Genomic DNA, 14,538 nt, shown 5'->3' on the forward strand with positions numbered 1-14,538 from the left:
TGGAACAGGTTGCCCAGAGAAGCTGTGGATGCCCCATCCCTGGGAGTGTCCAAGGCCAGGCTGGATGGGGCTTTGAGCAGCCTGGTCTAGTGGGAGGTGTCCCTGCCCATGGCAGGGGGTTGGAACCAGATGATCTTTAAGGTCCCTTCCAGCCCGAGCCATTCTGTGATTCTACGATTCCGACTGAAAACCCCCAGCGTTCCACCATCACTCACACCCCCCGAGCCCCGTCCGGGCCGGCGGCGCCTCTCTCCATGGGCCTCGCGGCCCGCCCCGCTCGGGGCGGCCCCATCGCCCAGGCGCCGGGCGTGACGTCACCGCTCGCCCCCAGCGGCGGCGGCGGGGAGGGGCGGAAACTCCCGCGGGGCAATGAAAGAAGCACGGCCCGAAGCCGGAAGCGAGCGAGCACCCCGTCGACCCACGCGCCGGAAGCGCCGCGGTTTTTCCTTCCCCGCGCGCCGGAAGCGCCACGGTTTTTCCTTCCCCGCAGTCCCCGTAACCGGAAGCCCCCGTGCACCGCCCGGTTCTTCTTCTTCCTTCTCCTCGCTCGGCGGGTCGGTGTCGGCGGGCCCCGCGGGGTGGGTGAGCAGTCGCCGCGGCCGGTGGAGGTAGGGGGGTGATGGCAGCAGCCGCTTGTGCTCCCGTCCCTTCCCGCCGTGTCCCGGCGGGCCTCGGCGGCCTCGGAGGCCTCCTCCGGCCAGGCGGGCCGGGCCGGGCCGCGTCCCGTCCCGGGGGCTCTGCGCCCCCCGGAACTCGTAGGAGCTGGTGGGGGGAGGGGGGTAACAGTCAGGAACACAGAGGAGGCCTGGTAGAAGTAAATAACGCTGCCTTTCCGCCGTTCCCGGTCTCGCATGTCCCTTTCTCCAATTGTGGAAGTTTATGGGATCTGTGGGGGCTTTTTCTTTGTGTGGAGGCACGTGCAATGATTTTGGGCTACTGAAAATGTAAATGGCAATCAGCGGGAATGTAAGCTCATGAACGCTGCCAGGCCAAATATAAGTGAAGACAAGGTAATGTTGGGGTGGAAGGTGGGATTAGGAGCGCTAGAATAAGATGAGGAGAAAAAAAGTTGTATTTCTGTAGAAATCTTCAAAGTGGACAGGCCTTTCTGGGCATTGGAACAGACTTCAGACGAAATAGACACTCTAATTTCTGTCAATTAGTGCACTTCAACTAGGCAGCAACATTTTCTCCTCCATGTTTTAGGGAGTGTCTCTTTACCAACAGCACACCCACATATCATGCCACATCACATCTCATCTCAGTTAATCCCTTCTTCTTTAATACTGGTGTGGAGTTTGTAAACACAGCAAATCCTGTCGTCAGTTTGTAGGTGGCTGTGTTGATCCTGTCTCTGTAGGAGACTAAGCAAAACCAAAGTGTGCTGCAGGAAAAGCGATGTAATGCAGAGAATGCTTAAGGTTTTGGCCTGAAATGTATACACGTTAAACCCTTGGGCTAAAAGTCATTCAGAACCATATTTTTGTTTGTTTAAAGATGATCTCATATTACAAAAGAATTTGGGGTTTGATAACATCCCTACAAATTGTTTTCTCAACAGTTTTCCATATGCATGGATATCACCTGAATTGTCTTACAAGGGCTTAAATTGTGTGTGAACTTAGTCTAAACATGAGTGGCTCCAAACCCGATATTCTGTGGGCCCCGCACCACGTTGACAGATTTGTTGTCTGTGATTCGGAATTGAGCCTTTATCACATTGACTCTGCTGTAAGTTCAGAACTCAAGGCAGGGTCCTTGCGGTTATCAGAAGAAACTACAGCTACGCTATTGTCAATAAATTCAGATACGCCGTATATGAAATGTGTGGCGTGGTATCCAAAGTACGATCCTGAATGTCTCCTTGCTGTCGGACAGGCCAATGGTCGAGTGGTACTTACTAGCCTTGGTCAAGATCACAACTCAAAATCTAAAGATTTGATAGGCAAAGAGTTTGTTCCCAAACACGCGCGGCAATGCAATACCCTCGCGTGGAACCCACTAGATAGCAATTGGCTCGCTGCCGGGTTAGATAAACATCGGGCTGACTTTTCGGTGTTGATCTGGGATATCAGTAGCAAATATGCCCCAGAGACTGCAGTTGCCACAGAGAAAGTAAGACTTTCAGCAGGAGATCCAGAAGCGGGACTGGTAGTAACGAAGCCGCTGTATGAATTAGGACAGAACGATGCTTGTCTCTCTCTCTGTTGGCTTCCACGGGATCAGAAGCTTCTTTTAGCTGGAATGCATCGAAATCTGGCTATCTTTGATCTGAGGAACACAAGCCAAAAAATATTTGTAAACACCAAGGCTGTCCAAGGAGTGACTGTTGATCCCTATTTCCACGACCGTGTAGCTTCCTTCTATGAAGGTCAGGTTGCCATATGGGATTTAAGAAAATTTGAAAAGCCAGTTTTGACCTTGACAGAGCAACCAAAACCCTTAACAAAAGTCGCGTGGTGTCCAACAAGAACCGGACTGTTAGCTACTTTAACAAGGGATAGTAATATCATTAGACTGTATGACATGCAGCATACTCCTACCCCTATTGGAGATGAAACTGAGCCAACGATCATTGAAAGAAGTGTCCAGCCATGTGAAAACTACATTGCTTCATTTGCCTGGCATCCCACAAGTCAAAATCGAATGGTAGTAGTGACTCCCAACAGGACTATGTCTGACTTCACAGTTTTTGAAAGAATTTCTCTTGCATGGAGTCCAGTGACATCCTTGATGTGGGCTTGTGGACGACATTTATATGAGTGTACAGAAGAAGGAAAAGCTAGTTCCTTGGAAAAAGACATAGCAACCAAAATGCGGCTTAGAGCTTTGTCAAGGTATGGTCTTGATACTGAACAAGTTTGGAGAAATCACCTCCTAGCTGGAAATGAAGATCCTCAACTGAAATCGCTTTGGTACACTCTGCATTATATCCTTTATATTACTGTAGTTTGTATCCTAAAGTAGTAATGTACCTTTATATGTAAACCAGTTATATGAAATGCATGAAAGTCTTTAAATATAATGCAACATCCTGTAAATATTTTGCACACGTTAATAGGATATGACTTTTAAATTTAAAAAAAAAAAAAAAGTTTTTCAAACACTTGGGAAAAATTAAGCTTCCTATACATGAAAATACTTATGAAGCAGTATACTGAAGATATGGATCAAAAACTTACAGGAAACAAAGGTCCCTTAGTTTATGCTGGCATTAAATCAATTGTGAAGTCATCTTTGGGTAAGAATGTTCCAACTTTGATAAGTTCTATTGTAGTGTGTTTACAGAATGATGCGCTCATGGGTTTGTCTTTAAAAATTATTGAAAGAGGCTATTGAAAAATACAGAAACAAAGTATTTGTTTGTGTTTTAATATATGTAAGTTAATAGTTTATATTACAGTAATTTCCAGAATTTTCAGTGTTCTTGGGAAGTCAGTAATCATAAAACCAAAATATCCTCAGATACCGTGAGATATCCTCACTATTTCAAACATCTGGATTTTGACTATGGTGCTGAAAATTCTCGCTCCCCACATAACTTTTATATTTTTTTGAAGTTCCACATACGGGTGTAGTTCTAGGAAGCTGACTTTACTGTAGTAAATGTACCAAGTACATTTATATAACTATGTTTAAATTAGCTGCCTTGTTCTGAAGTGGTAATCACCCTGGTGCATCTCATTATGCCTCTCATGCTCAGTAAGGTTTTTATTATTATAGTCTGTTATTTGAATCTTTCCTTCTTTATTCATTATGCGTCTTATTAATATTTATACTTCTTGGAGCAAAAAGTAACTCCTCAGTGGTGGGAAAGCTTCTAGCACGTTGATGCTTGCTAAGAAGAAAAGAACTGGTAGAGCAGGTCCTTGACTGTGTATTATGCCTTTTCGGTGCATAAGGATGCATTGATCGATCAATCCTGTCAACTGTAACAAGAACCTCCAAAATCTGAGGAGGTGAAGGAAAGAAAAAAGACTTAGTGGGGAATATGTGTCAAGTTTAGATGCATGATTTTGAGCAGATCAAAATGATTTTGTGTACGTTGCTCCTTACCATGGAGTTTTTAGCGATGTTGATTAAAAGCACTAAAATACGGTACTCAGCTTTTGTACTCTGCTTTATGATTGAAATCCAAGCATTGTGATTCCAATTCAGATTGTGATTTAAGCATAATTTAACTTATTCACCATTTCTAGGAACAACAGAGAACCTCAGGCACAGCAGGAGTGGATCGGATAGACAGGCAGATATTATTCAGTATCTGAGTGAGGAGAGATCCTTGGCTTTGCAGCTCTGTGGGTGGATAAAGAAGGGAACTGACTTAGACGTGGAACCTTTTTTAAATTCATTGGAACAGGAAGGAGACTGGGAGCGAGCTGCTGCTGTAGCACTTTTCAACTTGGACATACGGCGAGCAATACAAATTCTAAATAAAGGGGCTTCCTCGGGAAAAGGTGCGTATTGTTTTTAGTATCTTTTATTTTGGTGTTACATCACCTTTGTAGATTTTTCAAATGTGAACAGAATTATGGAAGATAGTCTGGGAAAGATGCCTGTTGTCATATAAAATAGTTACGTGAAATGGTTGCACCTGGAGCCTGGGAATCTGACAAAGCCTGATCTTTCACTCCTCAGACTATCATGTGCCTTACTGTCTGGTTAAAGTAGATTGTACGTTTCAGAATTTCCTGTTGATAGATACCACAGAAAGTGTTACACTCGGAACTGGTGGGATTCTTCTATTTTAATGGCATCGTGTCTTGGCTTAGATGTCACGTTTATCTGCTTCCATTGGGCTGTACGCAGGTTTCCACCAGTGCAATGGCTGTGGAATAACTGAAATGTAATATTCAGGGTCTGCAGAAAACATTTGTTCTGGAGTAATATTTGGTAAGAGTTGTAGTGTATGAGGGAAAAGTTAAAGATACTGGAGCCAGGAGATGGAGGTATTTTTGTTCTGTTTTCTTGCCAGTATTCCTCCTACAACTCCGATTTGCATCTGCGTTCTCATATCAAATTTAAAAGACAGTCTTGCCACTAAAGTGGGCATGGAGCTGTTAAGGTTCTTTTATACTTAATATTGCCCCTGTTTGGTGGGGGGAAGTGTGTGTGTGCTTTCCATGGGGAAGGTTCAGAGTGGTGACACGCTATCTTCAAATTCAAAAAAATGAAATTGAACTTTCTGACAGAAAGAATATTTAGATGAAATAGATTTAATGTTTTTAGGAAACTTGTAAACTTGAAGCTGCTGTATGCAGTTGTCATCCTCCAGCTAGGTCTGTTAAGTGATGGCTATATATACAATCCTATCTTTTCATTTCTTGTGGATATGAATTATGGTAATTACAATCTTTTATGATAGTGATAGGAGTACCTTTAGCACTTCAAAACTATTTCAAAATACCAGAACCAGTGTGATGTTGCTTAAAGCTGTTGACTTACCTAAACAGAGGTATTTAAAGCAGAAGTTAAAAAATGCCTGTGTACACACATTTATTTTAGCTAGTGTTAATTCTCCGGCATTGTCTTGCATCCTGACAAAATGTTCTGTTTCAAACTGATGCTTTCAATTATAGTTTTAATAGGATTTTTTTTAAGTCCTTAACTCGAATATTATTTCACTGTTTGTTTTTAATAAATCAGGTGATCTGAACCTTAATGTAGTTGCGATGGCTCTATCAGGCTACACAGATGAGAAGAACTCACTTTGGAGAGAAATGTGCAGTACTCTAAGACTGCAATTGAACAATCCGTACTTGTGTGCTATGTTTGCTTTCCTGACAAGTGAGTCTGGTTCATATGATGGTGTTTTGGTGAGTAAATTTCTCTTACGTTAAAATTCCTTTAAGTAATAGGTGCATATATACACACATATATATACGTAGGGGAAATGCTATATACTCCATCAATGAATCAGATTAGAATGTATTATTTTCTTCTGATGCTGGCAGATAACATTTTTTTTTTTTCTGCTAAACAGACATCTTGCATTAGTGAATAAAACATGCATAAGCAGCCAAAATATCCAGTATAGTTCACACATTTTTAGAGGATTTTTTTAGCATGGAGTTATTAAACCACTAGAAATACATTATCAAAATAATTTAAGCAGGGCGGGGAAAAAAGGGGAGAGGGACGTTAATAATAGAAATGCACAAAACAGAGTAAGTGCAGGGGAGTTTGCAGAGTTTTCATCAAGCTACATTTGCATTAAATTGTATTTTATTTTTCCTTGTTTACTTGTTAAAATAATTTCACTGTGTTGAAACAGTAAACCAAATAGTTTCACATCCGCTGAAATTGGTACAAAATTGCCTTGTGAAGAGCAAACTAAATCGTTAATTATGAGATACTTCAAGGATACTTGATCCTTGTCTAGAAAACAACAGAAGTATTTGATTCAGTAGGAATTATTTAGCCCAAGGGAGGACTCCTGTAATGTAACAGGATAATTGGCCTAAACCTGTTGAAAACAAAGTTGTCATAATATGATGCTTTTAGAGTATTAAAAAAAAATAAGAATCCCAGAGGAGAGAAACCTGAGTCTTTTTTTCCCTCTTCAAGAGACAGTGTTCTTGTTCTCTGGATGTTAGGTAATAATTTTATAATTGTTTTTTATTGATGAATTGGAAACTGACAGATCATAAGGTCTTTTATTTTTTATTTTAATTTTTACTTCAGTGAGACATGTTGAAGTTTGCGTGAAAAAGTTTTGCCAAGCACATGTCCTTGTTTTGTCAGTGTCAATCACTATTTCTATTCTGTGAATATCAGAAGGGAAGAATATGGGCACAGCTAAGTACCAGAATTAATCTACTCAAGGATTTTTTTTTCTTCAGTGTCGGATCTAGTAAAAGGATTAAAAAGCAGAAAGTAAATAGTATTGTATTGCTGCACCTTGAGTGCCAGTATACTTGTGAGAAATGCATGCTCTGGGTATTAGGAATTAATTTTTTGAGGGGGTTGTTTGTTTTGTTTATTAACTTTTAGTTGTAATTTTAGTAAGGAATTGAGTGGTTAGGCTAGTTATTTTGTACATATAGTAAATGAAGGTCTGTTTGGTTTTCTTCCCCCTGTGACTTGGTGAGACTCTTGGCTATATGTGCTAGAAACACTAAGCCCAGCTCTACATGCCTTGCAAAGCTTCTTTTTCTAGAGTTTCATAAACCAGGTAGGATGTGTTGTACCAGGCTTTCCTGCCATTTGAGTAGATTGTTCCAGGAGCCACAGTCTTGCTCTCATAACCGTATCTGAGCATAAACATTTAATCTGATATGTAGCGTTAGCTTTCTTCAGATGTGATGTTGTCTTTGTACATAATCAATTTCATAGTATTAGTTATACAATAGTGTAAACGTTCTGACTTTTACAAACAATGTATTGAAAAAGCGGAAACTTGCATGTGATGGTAATATTCCCATTTTTCTTTCCAAAGTACGAAAATAATGTAGCTGTACGAGACAGAGTGGCATTTGCTTGCAAGTTCCTCAATGATGCTCAGGTAAGTTTGTGGTTGCATGTTTGAGCAAACCGTTAAGCTGGACTTCATTTAGAGATGGAAGAAAGTCTGGGGTGGAGGGGTGAACAGCGCAAGCAATGAGTCATGAGTGATTTGTTTTTTCTGATCACAGTAGGATATAATGTAGTATGATACAATCTGGTCTTCAGTGTGTACCTTAAGCTTGATTTTTGTTTATTTTTCTTGTTTGGTTGTTTTTTTAATTAGGATTCATGACATGCTAGTTTGTTAAATGCTATTGCATTACCTGTATATCTCTCTTACTTTGTACTTATTCAGTATTTTTTCCCAGATATTTATGTTCTCTTGAATTAAGACTTGGTTTTACAGCAGGAATGTTTTATTTTAAATTCACTGAAGTATTTAAAGAGTATATAACCTTCCTCTTTGCACGTCCTATCCGTAGCCCTAAACTTTGTTGATAAATACTTGAGTTCTTGCAATATAGTGGATATAGCCATATAACTTTTTCTGCATAACATCCAGCAAGCGGCATATTCTGTTAGCAGCAGACACTCTTAAAGAAAGCTATTCAAATCATTAAAAGTTTTGTCATACACCAACATAAATGAGTTAGGAAGGGATGACCAGATGGCAAAAGTTAAGTAATATTTTTTTTTTTTTTTTTTTTTTTTTTTCAGCTGAACAGGTTTATTGAAAAGCTGACGAATGAAATGAAAGATGCCGGGAATTTGGAGGGAATACTGTTAACAGGGCTGACGAAAGATGGAGTTGACTTGATGGAAAGTTATGTTGACAGAACTGGGGATGTTCAGACAGCAAGCTATTGCATGCTACAGGTTAGTGTTTCACTCAAAAATAAATCTTTATAGAAGAGAATTAAACAGTTTCTTTACCAGTATAGTACTGGATCTTGTGAACTAAAAAGTATTTTCTATAATAAATTGGGACAATACGTATCATGCCTGTTTTGCGGAATCATCTGAAACAGTCAGCATTAATTGCAAACATGTATCTTCAGTCTCTCTGGTTGAGATAGCTTGGGGAGATGGTAGGGGAGAGAGGCAAAAAGAAAACATAGTCCTTTTCACTAGCTGAACTGGGAATACCTATTTCCCCTGCTTATTGCTGGTGTGTTTCCTGGCAGGTTCATTATAATTTTTGCTTCCACAATTTTGAGAGAGAACTGAGGTGAGGTTTTTTTGTTTGTCTGTAGGCATGGGGTTTGTGGTTTTTCTTTTATGATGGACTTGTGTTGGCCCTTACGTAGTTGCAGCTATTGCCAGCACTGTGTTTAACTGCATGTGTAATCATAACAATGATATAGACTGTGATATGTGACAGAATTTTATAATCCTCATATGACAGACACAAGTTTTTAGGAGAATATGGCAGCACGAGTATTTTCAGCTGGAGAGGCAGACTGAAGAAAATTTTATATCAAACTCACATTACAGTTTAACAGAAAATTAATCTTTCTCTAGACAAATTACACTGTATTATTTCTCATATCTTGTAATATGCTTTGTAAAGCCTTTTGAAAAAGGGGAATAATATGTATTGTGTGTCTTCAATGTGAGTCTGACATTTTTACCTGACTGCTTTAGGGTTCTCCATCAGATGTACTTAAGGATGAGAGGGTTCAGTACTGGATCGAGAACTACAGGAATCTTTTAGATGCTTGGAGATTCTGGCATAAACGTGCAGAATTCGATATCCATAGGAGTAAGCTGGATCCCAGTTCAAAACCTTTAGCCCAGGTAAATGAATTCTTGTATGAAGTATGACCAGTCCAGAAAGGAAAGTGACGTGGTGCTTCTGCAGAAAAAAGTTGCTGGCCACACCTTGGCTTTTATGAGGTTTCATGTGCAAAAGAAAGATTTCAACTAAGGCTGCCCTAAAAAAGTAGCTGTGTTTTTTTCAAAATATTTTTTTAGGAAGGACTTGATAACTGTTTTGATAGAGAGTAAAGTACAAAAATATGGTAAACAAATCTACATTTCTTCATATCTAATCTAGGAAATTAGTTCCCTACCATTTTATTTGTCTTCCTTTTCTTTTTTCTTTTCTTAACCTGTTATTTGAAAGAAAAAGGCTTGTCTTTCAGAAACTGTAATTTTTCAACACTTTTTCTGGGGAAAATTTTTTCCTCCCATGTTGAAAAACAGTCAGAGATGTATCATCCAGCTGAATTCAGCATCAGTGTGAGGATGATGCTGAAACCAAGGAATTGAACCAAGAACTAGTTCAAATTGGCTCTGTTTTAATTGAAGCGAACCTCAAAGCTGTTTTGAAGCCCTTGAACTTTAAACTAAAAATGAACAGGAGCAACCTTCATTATCAGTTCTGAACATAAGCTAAAGCAAAAACTAACGCCCTGTCCAAATGCTATCTATTTAACATCTGGTAGCATTTTTAGCTAACTTGGTCTTACCACAGCACCTTCCACTCTCTAGTGTCTGCTAAGTATGTGAATTATGAGCCTTAGGGCCCAGGGGTTTCTGAGGATAGCTATTTTTGAATTCATGTATCCGTCACGGGTGTTCAAGGAGAGCTGCATCCGTACTGCTTTAAGTGGGAGGGAGTTGAGTTTACTGCTCGTTCCTTATATATCAACGTAAATAGCCCTGAAAGAGTTTAACATACGTGCTCCTTGGTATCACGTCATAACTTGTGGCATAAGGTATGCAGATAAAGATTATTAGGAAGATCCTCATGGTGGGGACTCCAGAATGGGTCACCTGACTATAAGGAGGGAGAGACCAGATTTGATTATACAGTATGTAGAGTAAACTTAATTTCTTTCATTACTGCAGATATATAATTTTATTATCTTAAATAATAGCTTTCCAAGTTTTAGCAATTATGCATGTTTTTATGTGCTTTTGAGGTAAGTGAGCATCATAAGGACTACTTCTCAGGACTGTGTGCCACATCTATAAGCCAAAGTGCTGTTAGGAACTCCTTCACAAGTAGCCTTGGCTTTCCAGGGCACTCTCTGGAATATCTGGTAAATTCTAGTTTGAACAAATTCACTTACTGGTGTAGCAAAAGTGGAGCCAAACACAAAAATTAATGGGCTTTTGTTTTCCTTAGGTGTTTGTGAGTTGCAATTTCTGTGGAAAATCAATATCCTACAGCTGTTCAGCTATTCCTCATCAGGGGCGAGGTTTTAGCCAGTACGGCGTTAGCGGTTCACCAACTAAGTCAAAAGTTACAAGCTGTCCTGGTTGCCGTAAACCCCTTCCTCGCTGTGCACTTTGCTTGATAAATATGGGAACACCAGTTTCCAGCTGCCCAGGTATGACACAGTGGGTTTTAGTTATTCAGCTAGTGTACTAGTGAGAGGACTAATTAGTTCCTGTTGGACGATCTTCTGTTGCGCCTTTTTCCTTCTATTTGTACTCAGACTGTAAATATTCATACTCATCATTTTGAGGGAGGAAGACCATAATTGAAAACTTGTTTACATCCCATCTGATTTTATGATGAAACCTATGTCTCAGTTCTTTGGTGTCAGACAGTACACGTAGTTACTTGATTCCGACAGTGAGATTGTCAGTGAAATTCCATGGTTAGACAGATGAAAAGATTCAAATATTGTGGTGGTCAATATAGTGAGCTTTAAAAATGTAAGAAATGGGAAGTGTGTTTGCTTGAGATGAACTGTAGGGATGCTACAGAAATCTTGGAATGTAAATTAATTGATTTTTAGCTGGAAGAGGAAGAGAATAAATTTAATGTGGTATACTTTCTGTCACTAAGTATGAAAGAGTGTATGGGTCATGCTATCACAGCTAAGAAATATTATGACTAGAATCTTTTGGTTCTAAATGTCTTGGGCTCAGCATTATACAAGCTCTAAATGAAACTGATTTTGCCCATATTTTTAAGTCAGTCTTGTTATAGAGCCATGCGCAGCTGCACAGTTGTCATCTATTTATATCTCTGTTCTCGTACTTTCACTGATCTGTTATGACTTCTTTATTGTAATTGTTCCAATTCATAGCTTTGATTTTTGTTGCTTTATATATATATATATATAATTTCTTTATATTTCTTTTTAAAGCAGAACATTTCATGTGCAGTAGAACAAGCCCATAATTCACTAGAACGTAAATCAATCACTGAAACATAAATCACTGTTGAAAGAGATTCTGTCTGAAAAATTTATTTAATAGGCAAGTTTAACATGTCCCTGAGATGTGAAACAGCTCAGCAATACAATTCTTGTTTTGGCTTTCCACCAGTTCTTTTAATAATTTTCCTGGCTTCTCTTTTAAAATCAGGCCGCTTTTTCACATAATGTTCCTAACTTCAAATTTATTCTAATACTGTTACTGGGACTGAAATATAAATGAAGCATAATGACTTACAAGCATATTTGTGGGGGTGGGTTTGCCTCTGCACAGGAGGATCCAAGTCAGATGAAAAAGTGGATCTTAGCAAAGACAAGAAGTTAGCCCAGTTCAACAACTGGTTTACTTGGTGTCACAACTGTAGGCATGGTGGGCATGCTGGGCACATGCTTAGCTGGTTCCGGTAAGTTGATGTTAAAACCTTTCTTATTTCATGTGCGTATGCTGCACTGAGTGAGACTGGTCTGCTTTGCTGTATCTATCATAATGTTTTGTTGGTTTAGAACATGTGCAAAACTTTACTATGATGCCGAGTTTTTCTGAGATACTATGTCCCTGCACATACTTACATTTATAGATTACAAAAATCTTGCTAGTTTTATTTTACCTGTTCTTTTCTCTTTTTCTGCTATTGCTGTCTAGGGACCATACTGAGTGCCCGGTTTCTGCCTGCTCTTGTAAGTGTATGCAGCTGGATACAACAGGGAATCTCATTCCAGCAGAGACTGTCCAGGCATAAATATCATTTGAAAACGCAGGGGTCTCTAATGGATGTCCATCGTAGTCGAAGCATATGTTTTAGACAAAGGTCATTTGTGACTTACTGACTGTGAAAAAATAAATTGCTATCAGATTAGTAAAATGATGTGTGTATGACTGTGCTTGGTAGAAACTGGTATTCCTGAAATGAGCCTCTGGGTTTAGCATGCGGTCCTTGTTCAGAGGATTGAAGCAGTTACGTTCAAAAGCGCTCCTCGAACTGTGGACTCTTTGGATTTGCTTTTAATAAAGTTTTCAGGGTAATGCTGATCAGCCCTTTTATTTGTTTTCCAAAGAAAGCAGTGTTTATATGCTGTGAAAGTGGGCCTTCTAAATAACGACCTGAAAAGTGTTCTTCAGAAGATCGCAAAGTGATGCTGTGGGTTCCTTTGTTCATTGTTTGATCACACTTTCTTGTATGGAAATGATCATTTCCTTCTAACTTCATTCAAAGTGCCACTGTTAATTGTATTCTAAAGATTTTTATTTTAAAGAAAAACCCATTTCTTTCTGTTGCCAGGTTTTGTTAATAGTAAAGCAATACCTTGGCAATTCAAAGTCTTATTTAATTTACCTACATACCTAGCTGATGTGAATTTTAATGCTAAAGAATTTCGGAGCTTTGTCTCCTAGCGGTGTCTATATCCTAGAGAAGATTTCACCTGAAAAGTGCAGGTAAACTATAGGACGTTTCATCTGATTGGTTAATTTGTAACATAGTACTGTGAAGATCTGAAATCTCAAGGACTTGGAGGCTTGTAAATATTTAAGTTTTAAACTACATGCCGAGTTTTGAGTACAAAAATATTTAAAGACTTCTGGATAATCAGCATTTCCCTGTACTTCTGAAATATGCTGGGAGGTGCGAAACCAGCCCATATAAATCCTGCTTCTGGTCATTCGCGGACGCCAGCCTTCTCCCAGGAGGCTGCACAATGTTAGGTCATTGACCACAAGTAGTTCTAGATATGTTACCAGCTGGAATTAAGATTATTTATTAATTTGAGAGAGAGTCAATGATACTTTGTTAATACTGTGCCTAGGACCTAATCGGTATTGTTGTCCTTGATTTTGTAGGCAACAAAATTCACACAAATTAGGGGGAAAAAAACGAACCTGTTTTAAGGTATGTGATAATAACATCAGTTTACTTGGTGTGTGTTTATTTACTAGTAGAAACAGTCTATAAGTTACTTAACACTTGCGTGCTATGAAATACTAAATGGAATGCTAGCAATAAACTGGTACCATATTGCCACGACTGTGAAAATTGGTGTTTTAAAAGAGAATATATTGTAATACACCACTAGTTCTGAGTGTTCCAGTGTAGTTGCAACAAGATAGAATGTGGAAGTATTTTCTGTAGCTGTACATGATTGCATTCAGGACTTTCACTTATATTTTCTGATTTAACATTTACATTATAAAACATCTGCTGCGTTGATTTTCATCTAAAATTCTTGCCTAATCGACAAAGATCTTTAAGTTAAAAATCTACGAGGTACTTGTTATTTGTAGGCATGGGAGAGCAGTTACTTTTTTTTTCTTGTTAGAATATTTATTTCTCTTTCTAGTATTTTTGCACACTTTATGTTGCTGTTGAAGAGCTCTTCAAAATTTATAAACTGGGGTTTAATGTATGATACTCTATTTATATAAATACAGGCAATAAAACTTGCTTTATGGAAATGAGGATTTTTAAGTGTCAAGGATGTGTTTTTATTCCTCTGTAGTAACAATGTTTAGTAAATTTCCTGATAAATTCCATGTTCAGGTGAATGCAAGTACTAACTTACAATGTCTCATTTTCTTATGTAAAGAAATCTCATTTATAATGTTTTTGACTTGACTATACCTGTTTGTGTCAAATTCAAATTTTAGATGCTTACTTTGATACTCAGCATGTCTTTGAAATGTTTTGGATTATAAATGTGTGTGTATTCTGGCACAGTATAACTACCAGTTTTGGCTGTTGCGATTGCTAATCAAGCTTTCACGCCAGTAATTACACCATTTGCAAAATTTACAAAGTAAGAGATGTATGTTTTTTAAGGATCAGATTTTTTCCTTGTTTTGCTTTTAAATTAATAAAGCTGTGATTCTGGGGGTGATTTGTTCTCTTCTAACAAAAAGTATAGCTACAGACGCTTTATTAGC

The 14,538-nt window shown here is 38.8% G+C and overlaps 1 protein-coding gene across 2 annotated transcripts; it reads left to right on the top strand.

Annotated features, from left to right (window-relative positions):
• The first annotated feature begins 353 nt into the window (after window positions 1-353).
• MIOS (meiosis regulator for oocyte development) lies at window positions 354-14,343 on the top strand. Of its 2 annotated transcripts, none has more exons than XM_074574738.1 (11): window positions 354-608; window positions 1,562-2,929; window positions 3,143-3,241; window positions 4,200-4,457; window positions 5,647-5,816; window positions 7,439-7,504; window positions 8,164-8,322; window positions 9,091-9,243; window positions 10,580-10,784; window positions 11,896-12,025; window positions 12,265-14,343. In XM_074574738.1, exons 2-11 carry the CDS (start codon window positions 1,633-1,635, stop codon window positions 12,359-12,361), a joined length of 2,634 nt encoding a protein of 877 aa, XP_074430839.1. In that variant the 5' UTR covers window positions 354-608; window positions 1,562-1,632; the 3' UTR covers window positions 12,362-14,343. The 2 variants fall into 2 exon arrangements, with proteins under 2 accessions (XP_074430839.1, XP_074430840.1); XM_074574739.1 differs by having other exon boundaries at window positions 460-578.
• The last annotated feature ends 195 nt before the right edge of the window (window positions 14,344-14,538 follow it).

Source organism: Larus michahellis, chromosome 2, assembly GCF_964199755.1.
Source record: "Larus michahellis chromosome 2, bLarMic1.1, whole genome shotgun sequence".
NCBI lineage: Eukaryota > Metazoa > Chordata > Aves > Charadriiformes > Laridae > Larus > Larus michahellis.

Bases quoted from the DNA above. Each gene is read 5' to 3' on its own strand.
- MIOS (XM_074574738.1), top strand. From the start codon at position 1,633: ATGAGTGGCTCCAAACCCGATATTCTGTGGGCCCCGCACCACGTTGAC. The intron at 9,244-10,579 runs GTAAATGAATTC...TGTTTTCCTTAG, and splicing joins GTTCAAAACCTTTAGCCCAG to GTGTTTGTGAGTTGCAATTT. The intron at 12,026-12,264 runs GTAAGTTGATGT...ATTGCTGTCTAG, and splicing joins CACATGCTTAGCTGGTTCCG to GGACCATACTGAGTGCCCGG.